Source organism: Maniola jurtina, chromosome 20 (assembly GCF_905333055.1).
Source record: "Maniola jurtina chromosome 20, ilManJurt1.1, whole genome shotgun sequence".
NCBI classification, from domain to species: domain Eukaryota; kingdom Metazoa; phylum Arthropoda; class Insecta; order Lepidoptera; family Nymphalidae; genus Maniola; species Maniola jurtina.
This window is the reverse complement of record NC_060048.1, coordinates 3,130,436-3,147,065: the sequence shown is the minus strand read 5'-3', so window position 1 is coordinate 3,147,065 and position 16,630 is coordinate 3,130,436. Positions and strand designations below refer to the sequence as shown.

Below are 16,630 nucleotides of genomic sequence, written 5' to 3'. Positions count from 1 at the left end.
GGCAATAATAATGAAAACAAATGAATTTTACGGTTATTTTAGTCTTTAAGAAACAAAAACAAACTAAAAACTATATATAATGCAAGCATCCAGCGTGCAGCCTGTGTTTAAATTAGAATTAAACCATAAAGTTACATCGGGTATAGTTACGATCGCGAAGTATGATGGAACTCATTCGTGTCTTACTGCCTCTGCTGGATATGACAAAGTATTAAAATTAATATAATAATATAAAATTTAAAACGCTTTGTTCGTTATTTCATAATTAATTCATAAATGATTTAACGTTTATAGATTATTATTCATCATCCTCACGGCGCCATGATAAGCGGGCGCGCTCAGCGATCTCAAGCTCATGGGGAAGTATCTGAACTAAATCTCAGTCAGGCAGTGATAACTCTGGCAGCTGGAGCTATAAAACCAGACTGTGCAAGAGACATGCTATTAATTGGTTCTCCAACCCAAATATTAGGTATTTCATTGCTTAACCAATAAAAGTAATTACCTAATTAATCATAAAATATTGCTATAATATACTTATAACAGTCTATATGTGTTTCCAGCGTATGATGTTCACGATAACTCAGACCTGTTTTTCAAGGAAGCCCCCGATGGTGTCAATGTTATAATTGTTGGTCATTTCGGTAAATATGACGAGAAGCTAGTTATTGTTGGGGGCAATAGCTCAGTAATGGCTCTAAATTGGCAAGGAGTAGAGCAGTTTTGGAACGTAGTTAGCGGTAAAGTGTGCTCAATGATCACTTTTGATTTCGATAAAGATGGCGAAAACGAGGTATGAAATAATTATGAAGTGAAAAAAATGCAACAGTGAAAAACCTTTATCAAAAAATTCATTTATTTTTTATACTTCAGCTCCTCATTGGATGTGAAGATTCTTACATTAAAGTATTAAAGAATAATCAATTTATCATCGAGCTTGCTGAAACTGGCCCTGTTATCTGTTTATCACAAATAAGCGATGTTAGATTTGCTTATGGACTAGCAAATGGTACGATAGGAATCTATGAAGAAGGTATTCGATTATGGAGAGTAAAAGTAAGACATAGCTGTTTTGTTACTATAACTTACATTATACTGGAAACTTCTATTTTTGATAAATGATAATATTTAACTATGCCATTTCTTGTAGTCTAAGCAAAATGCGATTTCTCTGCAATGGTCGAGTGAAAATTTAGCTTGTTGTTGGACTAACGGTAGGATTGACTGGCGAGATGGTACTGGACGAGTAATTAGACGTGTGCAGATGCGTTCTAACGCAGCTGCTATGTTGCTTGCGGACTATCGGTTTGTTGGTGCACCAGACCTTATTTGCGTATCTGACAAAGGAGAAGGTATTATGTATTATCAATATAAAATCTAATCAGCATCTTTTTATAGTTATTAATGAATTTAGTTACTAACAATATAAGTTTTTATATAATTCAAAGGAGTTAACATTTTTAACAATTATAATCTCAACTCATGAATCATTTATCATACACAGAAATTAAATTGATTATAGATATTTATTCACACAGTACTAGGATATCCTTTAATCCAAGAAAATGTCAGTGTAAGCACAACTTCTAGAAGATTTCCATCAGAAGAAGATCGGTTAGCCATTACGGAGTTATTGAACAAAAAACAAGCATTGTTGGTGGAGTTGCAACACTATGAAGCCAATTCCTCAAGTATGGCTAATCCAGATATTGAAAATCCGCCGACTGCAATGCCTACGAATACACGACTACAAGTTGCTGTAGCTGCTGATTCAGAAGAAGTAAGATTGATAAAAAGTAAATTTACGTTTTATTACGGTTTAATTGTTTTATAAATGTTTGCTGTATATAAATTTTATAGTACTTAGGTATTATTATAGATTATATATAAATTTTATAACTACCATAATTTTATAACATATAATTTGTTAGATAACAAATATTTAACCAAGATATATTTTATAAAACTACACATAAGTTATCTTACTTTATTAAAATGTAAAAAAATTCGTTAGAATTGTCTTCAACTGGTAGTTTCAACAAACAACGAGACCATTGTACGCACTGCTCTGGTACTGGCAGAAGGGATTTTCGAGACTGGCGAAACACTGGCGAGACATCCACAGCAAACACAGCTTAAATCTGTTCTGTATATACCACTTAAACCACCTCGGGATGTTCCAGTTGACGTTCATATTAAGGTAAATTATAATAATTATAAAAAAAACGTGAATACCTACCTATTTAAAATTGAATATTAAGAAACATTTATATATTTTTCAGGCATTAATTGGTTACGCAGATAGTGAACAATTTCATATATTTGAAGTCACCAAGCAATTGCCTAGGTTTTCTATGTACACAATAGTATCTAAGTCCATTATGAAAGCCCCGGTTGAAAGTTATGTAACATTTCGTATTACTGAAAGAGTACAAAGAATCTGCATTTGGATTAATCAAAATTTTTTGCTTGATGAAGAAGTTGAATTGGATAATGAGGACACCAAAGATTTAACTATAGGCTTTTTATGTCTTAGAGATATGTCTCACCTTGAAATGGAATTCAGTGCTGATGGGCAAGTCAAGTTTAATACACCAGATATTCGTCTCGCTGGAGATTTAATTCAAAGTTTAGCAGTTTATCTCAATTTGGCTGATCTGCAGGTAAATCATTCAAGCTAATAATTAAATGTAAATATTAAGATAAACATTATCTCTAAGTCAGTAATATTCCTTCTCTATAGTACAGAACAAATTAAATATATTATTCTGTAAATTATAATAATATTTTATTTCCAAGTTGAACGAATGATATTTTCTATACGTTCTCTAACGAATTTTAGTTATCAATGTATCCGAATTATTTTAATATTCTGTGGTAAAAACTTTAAACTTTGGCGTGGGTGAAATGTCACTGTCAATCATTTGTCAAACTTTGTTAGTTGCGGCGGCGTCAAATAACGGCAAATTTAATTGATTTTAGTTTATTTTTCATTACAAAAATCGATAAAAATGGTCGAGAATAATGAAGTCGAGCTCTCGGAAGCGGAGGCGGAACAATACGATCGTCAAATTCGTCTTTGGGGCTTGGAATCACAGAAGAGAATACGCTCTTCTAAAGTTTTGATCATCGGCTTGTCCGGTTTGGGTGCCGAAATCGCTAAGAACATTATTCTATCTGGAGTGAAGAGTGTGTGTTTACTAGACAATGAAAAGTTAAAGGAGAGTGATTTGTACTCGCAGTTCTTAGCTCCGCCGGACAAGATAGGTGAGAATAGAGCCGAGACCTCGTTGCAACGCGCGAGGGCTTTGAACCCTATGGTCGAGGTTACAGCGGAGACGAAGGCAGTAGAAGAGCTGCCGGATAGCTATTTCGCAACGTTTGACGTAGTTTGCGCGACAGGTTTGAAGCAGGAACAACTTGAGCGTATAAACAACGTTTGCCGTGACAACACGAAGAAATTCCTTTGCGGCGATGTATGGGGTATGTTTGGTTATATGTTCGCTGACTTATTTGACCACGAGTATTCGGAGGAAATAGTCCAACACAAAGCTGTGAAACGCGGCCCTGACGATACTGAGAAGAATGCTAGAGAAACTGTTACCATTAATGTGAAGCGCAGAGCTATTTATGTGCCGCTGCAAAATGCTTTGTCAGCTGACTGGTCGAAGCCAGAACTACGTTCGAGATTACGTCGGGGTGACCCCTCATACTTCGTCATGAAGATACTCCTAAGATTCAGGGATGAGTACAATAGAAATCCGGATCCAGCTAAACGAAGATCTGACACAGAAGTATTATTCCATATGAGAGATGAGTTGGTTAAGGAATTGAATCTCCCCGCTGGGTTTATATCTAATGCCTTATTAACAGATGTGTTTGGGGTTGTGGCTGGGGCTGCAGCGGTGGTGGGAGGTGTTATAGGCCAAGAGGTGGTGAAGGCAGTCAGTCAGCGGGAACCCCCGCATAATAACATGTTCTTCTTCAATCCTGTCAAATGTGTTGGATTTGTTGAACTGTATGGACAATAAGCTTTGGTTTTGACATTTGTAACTTGCAAACCTGATTCTAATAATAAATGAAAATTATTTAAGTAAACAAATTGTTTAATTTCATAAATCTCTTGCATCATGTAAAATTGATTTGAACAATTTATTAGAGCTCAGTAATGAAATGTTTTCATGAATTATTTAAAGATAATTTTATGATGTATCCCTTCCATTGTGGCTTGCCTTTTTTACAATTTATAAAGCAATACTTTATAAATCAAATTATTTTAATAATAATAATAATTACTTTATGAAATACATAAGAATAGTGAACAGATAGTGTGTGCAAAACAAGTAGTCCAATCTTCAGTCATTCAGATCACTTTGATTCTGTAAGTTATCATGCAATAAGATGTATTTTCAATTGAATATACTACATATACGAATATACATCTGATGAAAATAAATCTTATCCTATGATAACTTACCAAATCCAAGTGTTCTGAATGACCCTGCTGACCATGAATCACGACTGCACAATTGCACATTCTACAAAAACAGATCTCAACCCGCCTTATGTACTTCATGTTTAGTTTATTAATTGATCATGTTGCAACTTCAGATTGGATTTCTTATTTTCTCACACTAATTCAGATACGTGTTAGTGAAGCAAGTACATGATTTTACTGGACGTAAATTGAAAGATTTTTGTATTTGTTTATTCTTACTTAGGGGGTGTATTTTTACTTAGCAAAGAATATCAGACTCAGTGGTAGAAAAATAATGTTTATGACCCCATTGGCCATTGTTCCTGGAGTGGGCCTTGAACTGTCTTATCACATTATAATATTATAAAGGCGAAAGTTTGTATGTGTGTGTGTGTGTGTGTATGTTTGTTACTCCTTCACGCGAAAACCACTGGACGGATTCGGCTGAAATTCAGAATGGAGATAGATAATATTCTGGATTAACACATAGGCTACTTTTTATCCCGGAAAATCAAAGAGTCCCGTGGGGATTTCGAAAAACCTACATCCACGCGAAGTCGCGGGCATCAGCTAGTTTTATTATACCTCTAACTAATTGACTAAACTAGTTCCATCTTTCTCTGCAGGTAACATTATGAAAAGGATAGCATTTTAGTTACGAGAATTAGCCATATTATCTGTATTTTCAGTCTACCGCCAGTTTTCCGGAAGCGGAGGAGAAATTGCGAGTAGAAATGGATGTAGTGTCGGAAATAGGAGAGACAAGGTACAGGCTGGCCGCCGAGACAGCAGAGAAGGCGCAACTCATCACTGCACTGCTTCCCGCCGCGCAGGACGCCGCTGCTTATGATCTGTATGACGATATCTGGAAGTGTTTATCATACTAATATTATAAAGGCGAAAGTTTGTGTGTATGTTTGTTACACCTTCACGCAAAAACCATTGGACAGATTTGGCTGAAATTCAGAATGGAGATAGATATTATCTTGGATTAGCACATAGGCTACTTTTTATCCCGGAAAATCAAAGAGTTCCCACGGGATTTCAAAAAACCTAAATCCACGCGGACGAAGTCGCGGGCTTCAGTTAGTGATATGTATGTGGATATCTGGGAGTGTATTAAGGAACTATTTGACCTAGTTCCTCCTTCACCATTTTACATCCCAATACCATATCCCTATACCATATTGTCTGGTGGGAGTCTTCGGCCGTGGCTAGTTACCACCCTACCGGCAAGGCCGATTTAGCGTTCCGGTAGGTACGATGCCGTTGAAACCGATCATGGGTATGTGTTCAAGTTATCTTGCTTCCATATTAGTCTGCATCATCACTTACCATCAGGTGAGATCGCAGTCAAGGGCTAACTTGTATCAGTATAAATAGTCGAAATCATCACAGAGTTAGGATAGTATGTTATTAGTAGGTATTACCTACCTGAAATTCGACTAAGTCAACTATACAGAGCAATCCTGGGGTAAGGGAGCGACCCGAGACGGTTCCAGTAATTCCGGGACCTATATGACTAGAGTCGTGGTCGTCATTTACCACAAGATCAAAGGCGTCCGAGTACTGTGGTCAAAATTCTACTGAGTCATTCGAAGCGATTCGCTTCCTCGTTTCTAATATGCACTGCTAGGATACGCAATCTCTCCCTGCCAGTTACAATATTGGGACCTTCAAAACAAGAGTGAATAGGCACCGTCTAGGCACGCCAAGTGCGGATTGACAGACTTGACACATCTTTGAAATCATTATGGAGAACTTTCGTATGCAGATTTTCTCACGATGTTTTCCTTCACCGCTAAACTAAGTGACATATACTTACTTAATTGCTTACAACGCACGTATTACCTACACCTAGGTAGATATAAATCTGAAAAGTCAGAGGACACCGCCGAATGGAAGGCCGTTGTTTTGACCGCAGGCTATCTAACCGCTTGTCTTACATTTCAGTAAAGAGATGTTGAACAGATACAAAGAAGTGATTCTTCTAAACGAGGAGTTACTACTGGGTTGCCACGTGCGACGCGCTACTCAGGAGCAAGCGGTGGCTTCCCTCAAAAGCTTACACACGATTCTTCAACAGGCAGCCAGGCTAAGAGGTAGGTAATAACTAAAATCTATTCACAGAAAGAAGTTCTATCTCTGTTACGTAATCCCATACAAATGACAGAGGCAAAAATCTCAGCGGTTCTTAATTTTGAGGCACCAACCAATCACAAACGAAACTATGTTTTCGAATTAAATTTCGAATGTGTTTTGAAATCATTTTCGAATAGAATTTCGAATATTATTTTTGTGATTGGTTGGTTTTTCAATTGGTTGGTTATTCAAATTGTTAACGCCCACTGAGATTTTTGGCTCTGTGCATATGGGATTACGTAACGTATACAAACTTCTTTCTCTTCTTTCTGTAGATAGAGTATAACTTTTGTACGCGACTTCGTCACTGAATAGCCAGACTAATCCATTGCGCAAAAAATGAGCTGGCCCTTCTGTCACCAGAATTTTTTAATATCTATATCTATACTAATAAATAAAATTGAAGTGTCGTGTCTGTTTGAACGGGCTAATCTTGGGAATGGCTAAACCTATTTTGACGGGACTTTCACAGACAAGTAAAGGAGTTGTGTTTTTCTACCTATGTACACTGATATCTCCGAGATTTCTGAACCGATTTGCGTAATTTTTTTTTTAAATCGTTAAGGAAACTTTGCGACATTGTTCCATAAAAAGTTTGGATTCCAACTCCTCAATCCTGATGCTGCAGGAGATCTGACCAATCCACGCGGGCGAAGCTGCGGGTGTTATCTAGTTAGGACTGAATGTAGCACCTACCCTATAGACCCTACCCTAAAACTATTAAATTATAATAGCAGTATTTTCATATTTACAGTGGGAAAATACAGCAAAGCAGTGGTGACAGCGTGTAGGAAAGCCGTAAGCGACAACAACGTGGAAGCTCTAGTGAAAATATTACAAGTCGGCGACATTTAATGAAACATGATAATGTTGACAAAAATATTGTATTCACTCAACCGTAACCAAACCTCAACCAAAATGTAATTTTAGCTGAGGGACATTACCTACGGCGACTTTTTAAGTAGATACCTACCTATAGTAACTATCGCAATTAAGATAATCAGTGTAAAAAATGGAAAATAAAAGACAGCTATCGAATTAAACCAGTGTTTTATTTACACACAGTAATCAGTCCCGAGGTAGTATAATGAACACAGTCTGTTATCACTGTCAGTAATTTGTTCAGTAGCATAACGAACACATCACACGGTGATCTGTTTAGCATAATGAACATATCACACGGTGATCTGTTAAGTAGCATAATGAACATATCACACTGTGATCTGTTAAGTAGCATAATGAACATATCACACTGTGATCTATTAAGTAGCATAATGAACATATCACACTGTGATCTGTTAAGTAGCATAATGAACATATCACACTGTGATCTGTTAAGTAGCATAATGAACATATCACACTGTTATCTGTTAAGTAGCATAATGAACATATCACACGGTGATCTGTTAAGTGGCATAATAAACATATCACACGGTGATCTGTTAAGTAGTATAATGAACATATCACACTGTTATCTGTTAAGTAGCATAATGAACATATCACACGGTGATCTGTTAAGTAGCATAATGAACGTATCCACGGTGATCTGTTAAGTGGCATAATGAACATATCACACGGTGATCTGTTAAGTAGTATAATGAACATATCACACTGTTATCTGTTAAGTAGCATAATGAACATATCACACGGTGATCTGTTTAGTAGCATAATGAACGTATCACAAAGTAATCTTTTTAGTAGCATAGTGAACATCGTCAACGCTACAATTGAGCATCAGCCTAGGTTCAGATGGCTTACGCTCCATATGTATCAGCTGCATGGCAGAGAGACTAGCGCATAAAGCGTGAGCCTGGGAGTAAGTGGGACCTCGGCTATTGGGAGCAGATCGATACGGTCGGCCGTCGAGAGCTGCGAGGGCGGTTGCGGTCGCTAGCATGCGGGACATGGTTGTCTCGTCTGAGCCGGTTCGTTCCACCTAGGGGAAAAAACTCAATGAAACAAGTGTAAAATAAAAAGTTATAACACCCCCCACAAGTGAAGGTTACAGTAACTAGAAAAGAGCTGATAACTTTCAAACGGCTGAATGCATTGCATTATAGCTAAGAACACTCTCGATCAAGCCACCTTTCAAACAAAAAAAACTAAATTAAAATCGGTTCATTAGTTTAGGCGCTACGGTGCCACAGACACATACACAGACACACAGATACACACGTAAAACTTATAACTCCCCTCTTTTTGGGTAAAAATAGATGAGACAAGACTGATACCCGCGACTTGGTCCGCTCGGTTGCCGCGGGATTTTTTAAGTTTTAGTATTTAAAAATCATGTTGGAATTTTGGGTCTACATTCTAGAGAATCTATTTTACACGTACTAACTCAAGGTTTTAGACCTAGCACTTTTTAACCGACTTCCAAAAAAGGAGAAGGTTCTCAATTCGTCGGAATCTTTTTTTTTTATTTTTTTTTATTTTTTATGTATGTTCCCCGATTACTCAAAGACCCCTGGACCGATTTGGAATTTATTTTTTTTTTGTTGAAAGGGTATACTGTGCAGGTGGTCCCATATGAATTTAGTGAAGATCTGATAAATATCTTCGGAGATGGAGAACAGAACTCCTCAATAGATAGGAGCAAATTGCTCGCGATCAGTGTAATAGGGTTTTAACTGGGCATAGCATATTATAGTACAGTGGGACCACTAAAAATTGTGAAATAAAATAAAATTCAAAAGAAAAATAAAACCGACTTCAAAAACCACAAACACTAAAAAGTAAAAAATAACTTTTATTTAGCTACACGTGTAATGTACCTAGGTATGAAGTCGGGCGAGCTTCACTCTTGGATTTCTAATTTTGTTTTAATATGCTCAACTTCATACCTAGGTACATTACACGTGTAGCTAAATAAAAGTTATTTTTTACTTTTCAGAGTTTGTGGTTTTTGAAGTTGGTTTTATTTTAACTTTTAGATAGATATATAGATAAAAACTTTATTGCATACAAAGCATGAAATAAGACAAAACGAAGAAGCAGAAAAAACTAAAAACAATTGTATGCAAAGGTGGCCTTATTGCTCAGAGCAATCCCCACCAGGCATCCTTTATCCTTATAGTATACAGTATATAAGACTTACCTCAGCCGCCATGGCTCGCAGGATGAGTCTCTCAGCGGGGGCGCAGCATCGTATAGCCCTCACAGTGTCGCTCGTGGACGCCTCTTCTAAGGCTAGCTGGACTTCCCTGAGCCCGGCACAGTTGGGCGCGGCCAACTCCAACGCGCGGTCGCACAAAGAAATCGCGCGACGAGCGTCGCCTGACACTGCTGCTACTTTTCTGTATAAAATATAAGTTTAAACAGCTTCGATAAAAAAATTATACAATTCTGTTTGTCAATTTTATAAGTATGTGGAGTTTTTTAGGGTTCCGTACCTCAAAAGGAAAAACGGAACTCTTATAGGATCACTTTGTTGTCTGTTTGTCTGTTTGTTGTGTCTATCAAGAAACCTATAGGGTACTTCCCGTTGACCTAGAATCATGAAATTTGGCAGGTAGGTAGGTAGGTATTATAGCACAATTACAGGAATAAATCTGAAAAGTGGGAATTAGTGGTTACATCATTAAAAAACAATTAAAATGTGTTTCCATTTTCAAAGTAAGATAACTATACCAAGTGGGATATCACACCTGTACTGAGTGTACATTCTAAAACAGATTTTTATTTATTTTTGATTTATCTGCAAAATGTTGGAAAAAATACCCGTGCACGGAACCCTCAGTGCGCGAATCTGACTCGCACTTGGCCGGTTTTTTGCAAAAGATATAATGCCGTACTATGCGCTGTTGTTAGGTATGCAAGTATGAGGGGAAGGCCAGCCTCGTTACACCAAGTCTGGAGTCCACTCTAGTGGCCAGGACTTGTGCAGTATTTATTTTATTTAACACTGATTATACTAACCTAGCTATTAGTTACAAATGGTAGTATTTTGGTGTTATATTTGCTCTGGCTAATCTAATAGCAACTATGCATTGTAGCTGGCTGTGTGATTGCTATAAAGTTAACCTTATTAGCCTGTCTCAAGGCCATCATTGCTTTGAGTCATCATTTAGATGTTTATAACATTTTTTTTTTTAAATTATATAGACTAGCGCTTGGCTGCAATCAAACCTGCTAGCAAGTGATGATGCAGCCTAAGATGGAGCGCGCTTGCCTAGAAGTTGCCTATTCACTCTTGACTTGAAGGTACCTATATTATAGGTGGAAGGGAAAACTGATGCTGGAAGGGCGTTCCATATCCTAGCGGTTCGGATTATAAAAGAGGAAGCAAATCAGCTATACAGACCTGGCTATTAGTTGCAGAGCATCTGGTGTTACATTAGCCTTGACTAGTCTGGTAGCAACGATGTTCTGTAGCTGGGTGTGCGAGTATGGAGGGAAGGATAGCCGTGTTAAGCCAAGTCTGGAGGCCACCCTAGCGGCCAGCGCTCTCTCCGGCAGGTCCATAGTATTGGCTATAGCTAGCACGGTCAGCAGGGCAGTATTGTGAGTTGCCCACTCCATAATACTGTAGATGACATCTTGTCGTCTGTTGCATAAAGCGTCTAGCTGTAAAACAATATTACTAATGTTAATATTATAAGATATGTAATATAGTCGTTGTTGTACGTAATGTATAAGCTGTGATAGCCTAGTGGTTAGAACATCCGCCTCCTAATCCGAGATCGGGGGTTCGATTCCGGGCACGCACCACTAACTTTTCACTAACGTTTTAAGCATTTAATATCACTTGCTTTTTAACGGTGAAGGAAAATATGGTGAGGAAACCTGCATGCCTGAGAGTTCTCCATGTTCTCAAAGGTGTGTGAAGTCTGTCAATCCGCATTGGGCCAGCGTGGCAGACTATAGCCTAAACCCTTCTCATTCTGAGAGGAGACCCGTACTCAGTAGTGGGACGGAAATGGGTTGATCATGAATGTTGCTCGTGACTTTGTATGGATTTAAGTTTTTAAAAATCTGTGCAACTGTCTTTAACTTTCCCGTAACTAAAAGTACTCCATGTCAAGGACTGGGTCTTTAACTGCATTCATGCAAAAATCACGTCGTTGCATTGCTCCCTTGCGGCGTGATAAAGGTCACATCAACAAACACGTCTTACGCATTACCGCAGGAGCCTACTCTGTTATGTGCTATACCTTTTAATTTATATGTAGTATAACGGTAGTACTGTGCCGTTATATGTATATCATCATCATCATGATCAGCCTGTGGACGTCCACTGCTGGACATAGACCTTCCCTAAAGAGCGCCACCGCACCCGGCCCTCAGCCGTCCTCATCCAGCCACTTCCCGCCAGCCGCTTAATATCATCGGTCCATCGTGCTGGAGGGCGTCCCACACTACGCTTGCTTAAACGCGATCTCCACTCAAGGACTTTCCGGACAAGGACAGTCATTTATATTCTTATATATTATACTTAAGTCACTCCTTGGTAACTTGGGCGGTCTGCTCAGCTTCTGGGGTGAGCTTGGATGGCTGAAGTGAAGACTTCGGTGGATAGGGGCACACTCGGATATTCACATAGCAGACGGAAAAGTTTAAGTGCGGAATCCAGCCCACAGTGAAGAAAAGATAAGAAAACTGTAGTATTCGTTCAATTTTACCTCATCGACAACTAATACGGTGGGTGTTCTGCGCGGCCCAGGGTTTGTGAAACGTTTCTCCAACAGGGTGAAAGCTTGCTCCCAAACTACCGATTTGCCTAAAACACACGAAAATAACCTGTCATAATCACACACACACACAAATAACACTATATTTAGTATATTTTTACTTATAAGTATACTATGTACATTAGTTTAATTCGTTTTAAGATTCATTGTAGTGATCAAATAAAAAGTTTTCTTTTTTTCAGAAAAAAGAAGGTCGAGGCATTCTGATATGGATGGGCCCTAAAAAACGCGCTCAAAAAGTCAATAGAATTTGCAAAAGTCTCTTGACTTTGTCAATGCCGATGACGTAAGATTCAAGCGTATTTTTGCGGACGGAATTGTATGGGAAAGGCTAATCCATATACATCGTTGATATAGACACATCAGCGAAAGCTGCTTAGTCTATTTTTATCATAATAAAAATATTGTTTAAACCTGTGAGTTTCTTGTAAATCTGCACATAGGCCTGCCTGGGTTCCGCAATCATCATGCCATTCACTTCTACTAGTTGGAACTCCGGTAACTCCTGCTCCTCCTTCAGAACCTTTAGGGCAAACTCCACGGTCGCCGTCTTGCCTGTCCCGGGCACGCCTGATATGTACATGCATCTGTACAAAATATACACCAAATTAAAATCTGGGAAAGATTGTTTTCACAAGCTTTTCCAACAGGACTAGTCATGAGTTGAGAATGTTGAATTTTTTAAAGAATATTAGCCATGCTAATCATGACTAATACTTCCCTTTCCCATCCAATTATGTGCCAGGAGTAGGTACGACAAATGTGCAATGGGTGGGGTTTGAACCACAAACCTTTCGGAATTCAGTCCACTCCTCACTCGTTGAGCTATAGAATAAAATTATCTATTACTAGCTGACGCCCGCGACTTCGTCCGCGTGGATTTAAGTTTTTCGAAATCCCGTGGGAACTTTTTGATTTTCCGGGATAAAAAGTAGCCTATGTGCTAATCCAGGATATTATCCATCTCCATTCTGAATTTCAGCCAAATCCGTCTAGTGGTTTTTGCGTGAAGGAGTAACAAACATACACACACACACACACACACACACACACACACACATACAAACTTTCGCCTTTATAATATTAAGTGTGATTTTCGATGCAGATCAAATTAAACAAATTCTTCAATTAGTTACCTTATCATTACCCATATTAATAAATGCGAGAGTGTGTTTGTTTGTTAGTTTATTGGTTTGTCCTTCAATCACGTCACAACAGAAAAACGGATCAGCATGATTTTTTTCATGGATATAGTTAAAGACATAGGCTACTTTTTATCCCAGAAAATCAAAGAGTTCCCACTGGATTTTAGAAACCTAAATCCACATGGATGAAGTCATGAATCATCTACTTTTTTATAAAGGGAAATGGATTTTTAATTCAAATAAACTTTCACAAGGGCTTTTGCTGTTTTGTGAATAGGTACACGTACATTCCTATTTTGATTTACAGCAAAAAATCAAATTATCTACTTACCGACTTCTACCATGCAGCAAATTGTTTCTTACAAATGATAATATTTCACTCAATTGTCTCTCTCTTCCTGGTAGTGATTTGTTCTCTATTATAAATCCTGAAAATAAAAACGATTTTCTATCATCTATTCTTATGTTATATAATTAATTTAAAAAATTATTATAAGTACAACATATTACTTTGATATTTATTTCATTACTAGCTGTACCCGGCATGCATTGCAATGCCGTAAACAAACATGTTTTTTTTCTTCATATATATATATATATATATACACACAGTTTTTTGATGCAGGAACCATCTCGGGCGCCCTCAGAACACCCTACCAAAGTTTCATAACAATCTGATCAGCGGTTTAGCCGCCTATAGAACACAAACATACAAACATTGATTTTTATATATAAGAAGATTGTTAGTGTGCACAGAATGATTAGATATATTTTCTGTTTGATATCATGATACATACCATCAATGTTTTCAATAGGATGTGCCCTTTTTTGCAATGTTGGTGTAAGTTCGCTAATTAATATTCTTCTTGTGACACTTCGAGGAGTTTTAGTCATTGACGTTTTTGGAGTCCTAGGAGTCCTAGGAGTTTTAGCTATCGATGTTTTAGGAGTTTTAGGAGTTTTGGGCGTTTTAGCTACTTTAGGTGTTTTAGGTAAAGGTTTAAAGTCATCTTCGCTTTCAGAACTTTTTTGTGCAGATCTTCTTGTAGGGGTTTTAGGAGTTTTGGGCGTTTTAGCTACTTTAGGTGTTTTAGGTAAAGGTTTAAAGTCATCTTCGCTTTCAGAACTCTTTTGTGCAGATCTTCTTGTAGGGGTTTTTTTAATGGGAGATAGTACTTCTTCACGATAATACATTGGTTGCCTCGTGACTCTTCCCGAACGAGTCACATGGGATTCACGAGTAACATGAGTTTCACAAGGAATATTAGTATCTTCCTCATCCTCAAATACTAGAACTTTCTTTGGAGATTCATTGCATATCTTACGTTGTGGAGTCTTTCTTTTTGGTGTCACAGCATTTTGTCGTATAATAAGTGTGGGTAATTCATCCTCTGAGTTTTCTCTTAGTTCCATGGAGAGGATTTCTTCAATGTTATTTTTATTAAGTTTCTTGGAACTTTTTGGAGTCTCTACTGGTGATTTCAAACTTTTTGGCGTAGCGTTTTTGGGTTTATTATTTCCACAAAGTTTTTCCTCAACACTGTTACTATTAGGTTTTTTTGGAATCTTTGTCTCCACAGTCTGTTTAGGACTTTTTGGACTCTTACTGACTACTACTGTGGGTGTAGATTTGGAACTTCTGCGGGTAGTAACTTTTGGTGTATCTTTTTCAGTCTTGTCAGCTAATATAGCTCTTTTAAGAAGTAGTTTAGTGCCATCACTTTTAGAGACACTCCAATTTTTGTCTGAAATAGAAACTCGACTCATACGTTTCACCAAACTATTAGGGGTTGTAGGGGTATTTGGTGTAATATTTTTCCTAGGAGTACATAAAAGTTCTATAGCTTTTCTTTCTTCTTCAAAAACTGGTTCTAAGTAAGTTTTCCTTCTGCCTAGTGGCATGAGTCTGTATCTGCAGATGTAGGTATATTTCTGATTGTGTAGAATGTCATCTGTATCTTTTGTAAAGGTATGTATTACTGAGCATTTCTTAAAAAATGTTTCAATTGATACATCTGTGTCAAATGGTCGATGGTCTTCAACAACCTTTAAAAATATGATTAATTAGGTAGGTAGTAGTACATACTTATCTTACAACTTACTAATTAAGTTTGAATGTTCATGTTACTTATGCTACTTTTTATGCTGAAAATCGAAGAGTCTCTGTGAGATTAAAACGTATATCCACCTGCCCGGCTAGCATGGGCAGTAGATAAAAATTATATCACCCCGATTATATCCACTGATGTCATAGAAATCAGTGTATATAATCGGGGATAAAATTTTTATCTACTGCCCATGCTAGCCGGGCTGGACTGTCTCTGGCATCATCTAGTTTAAATTACATACATATTTAAGGAAAATTTTGATAAAAGTGGGCTAGGAATGCTAGGATTTTAGTTAGCATTTAATTTAGTCCTAAAAGAAAACTTTTTAGAAACATAAGCTGTTATTCTTCTCATGTAAAAACATGAGAAGAATAACAGCAGCGAAAACTCAAAAACAAATTTTTGGGCTTAGGCACTTTTTTGCAAAAGGATGAAAGATGATAGATTAATTTACTTACCTCTCTATTATAAAAATTAATAGGTTCAGCTTGGTTATAGCAGCCCTTAGGCAAGGCATCAGGCTTTGAATACCATTGCACTTTTGCTCTAAACGGATTATTATTATTTGAACTGTCTTCATATAACGCCAATATTTTAGCTGCATCACAACCACCTTCGGTATCAGGTTCTGCAGCATCCGCGTTCGATATCAGCACGAAATCGCCTATTTCACCAACTATCTTTTTGAACTGGAACTTTCTGAAAAGAATAGTTTAAACTTAGTACATGCAAAGTTTATGAACGAATTTTAAGTAAATGAATAAACAAACGTATTTACTTGTAGTAATGAAAGGTTGTGAACTTGTGTTCATTTGGTATTTTCTCACTCAGCCACGTCACGTTTTTGTTGATTGGTTTTTTTCTAGGCATTATAATAACGTGAAAATCTAAAATTTAGATTTAGATTCTAAATATTCTGTTGAGTGAGGTTCTTCTTTTTCTTTTACCACGTTGTTTTCTCCACTGAGTTTCAGTTGAGTGAGGTTAACCGTTAAGATGGCTCCCACTTTGATGGTTTGAAGTTTTGAACTTTTGTCAATGCGCGAAAGTTCGCGCCTTTTCTTGTTA

The 16,630-nt window shown here is 37.5% G+C and overlaps 3 protein-coding genes across 4 annotated transcripts; 2 read left to right on the top strand and 1 right to left on the bottom strand.

Moving 5' to 3' along the window:
• Nucleotides 1-32: 32 nt before the first annotated feature.
• On the top strand, nucleotides 33-7,662 carry LOC123875456 (Bardet-Biedl syndrome 2 protein-like). The gene is made up of 11 exons (XM_045921288.1): nucleotides 33-208; nucleotides 295-472; nucleotides 564-793; nucleotides 874-1,056; nucleotides 1,151-1,352; nucleotides 1,539-1,780; nucleotides 2,015-2,200; nucleotides 2,283-2,663; nucleotides 5,167-5,330; nucleotides 6,431-6,579; nucleotides 7,374-7,662. Exons 1-11 carry the CDS (start codon nucleotides 80-82, stop codon nucleotides 7,472-7,474), a joined length of 2,145 nt encoding a protein of 714 aa, XP_045777244.1. The 5' UTR covers nucleotides 33-79; the 3' UTR covers nucleotides 7,475-7,662.
• On the top strand, nucleotides 2,924-4,099 carry LOC123875457 (SUMO-activating enzyme subunit 1-like). The gene has a single exon (XM_045921289.1). It carries the CDS (start codon nucleotides 3,012-3,014, stop codon nucleotides 4,029-4,031), a length of 1,020 nt encoding a protein of 339 aa, XP_045777245.1. The 5' UTR covers nucleotides 2,924-3,011; the 3' UTR covers nucleotides 4,032-4,099.
• LOC123875455 (origin recognition complex subunit 1) lies at nucleotides 7,653-16,590 on the bottom strand. Of its 2 annotated transcripts, XM_045921287.1 has the most exons (10): nucleotides 16,341-16,590; nucleotides 16,021-16,261; nucleotides 14,567-15,500; nucleotides 14,252-14,464; nucleotides 13,786-13,882; nucleotides 12,724-12,896; nucleotides 12,241-12,338; nucleotides 10,923-11,185; nucleotides 9,717-9,915; nucleotides 7,653-8,555 (listed from the first exon to the last, which is right to left on the bottom strand). In XM_045921287.1, exons 1-10 carry the CDS (start codon nucleotides 16,430-16,432, stop codon nucleotides 8,298-8,300), a joined length of 2,568 nt encoding a protein of 855 aa, XP_045777243.1. In that variant the 5' UTR covers nucleotides 16,433-16,590; the 3' UTR covers nucleotides 7,653-8,297. The 2 variants fall into 2 exon arrangements, with proteins under 2 accessions (XP_045777243.1, XP_045777242.1); XM_045921286.1 differs by having other exon boundaries at nucleotides 14,252-15,500.
• Between the last annotated feature and the right edge of the window lie 40 nt (nucleotides 16,591-16,630).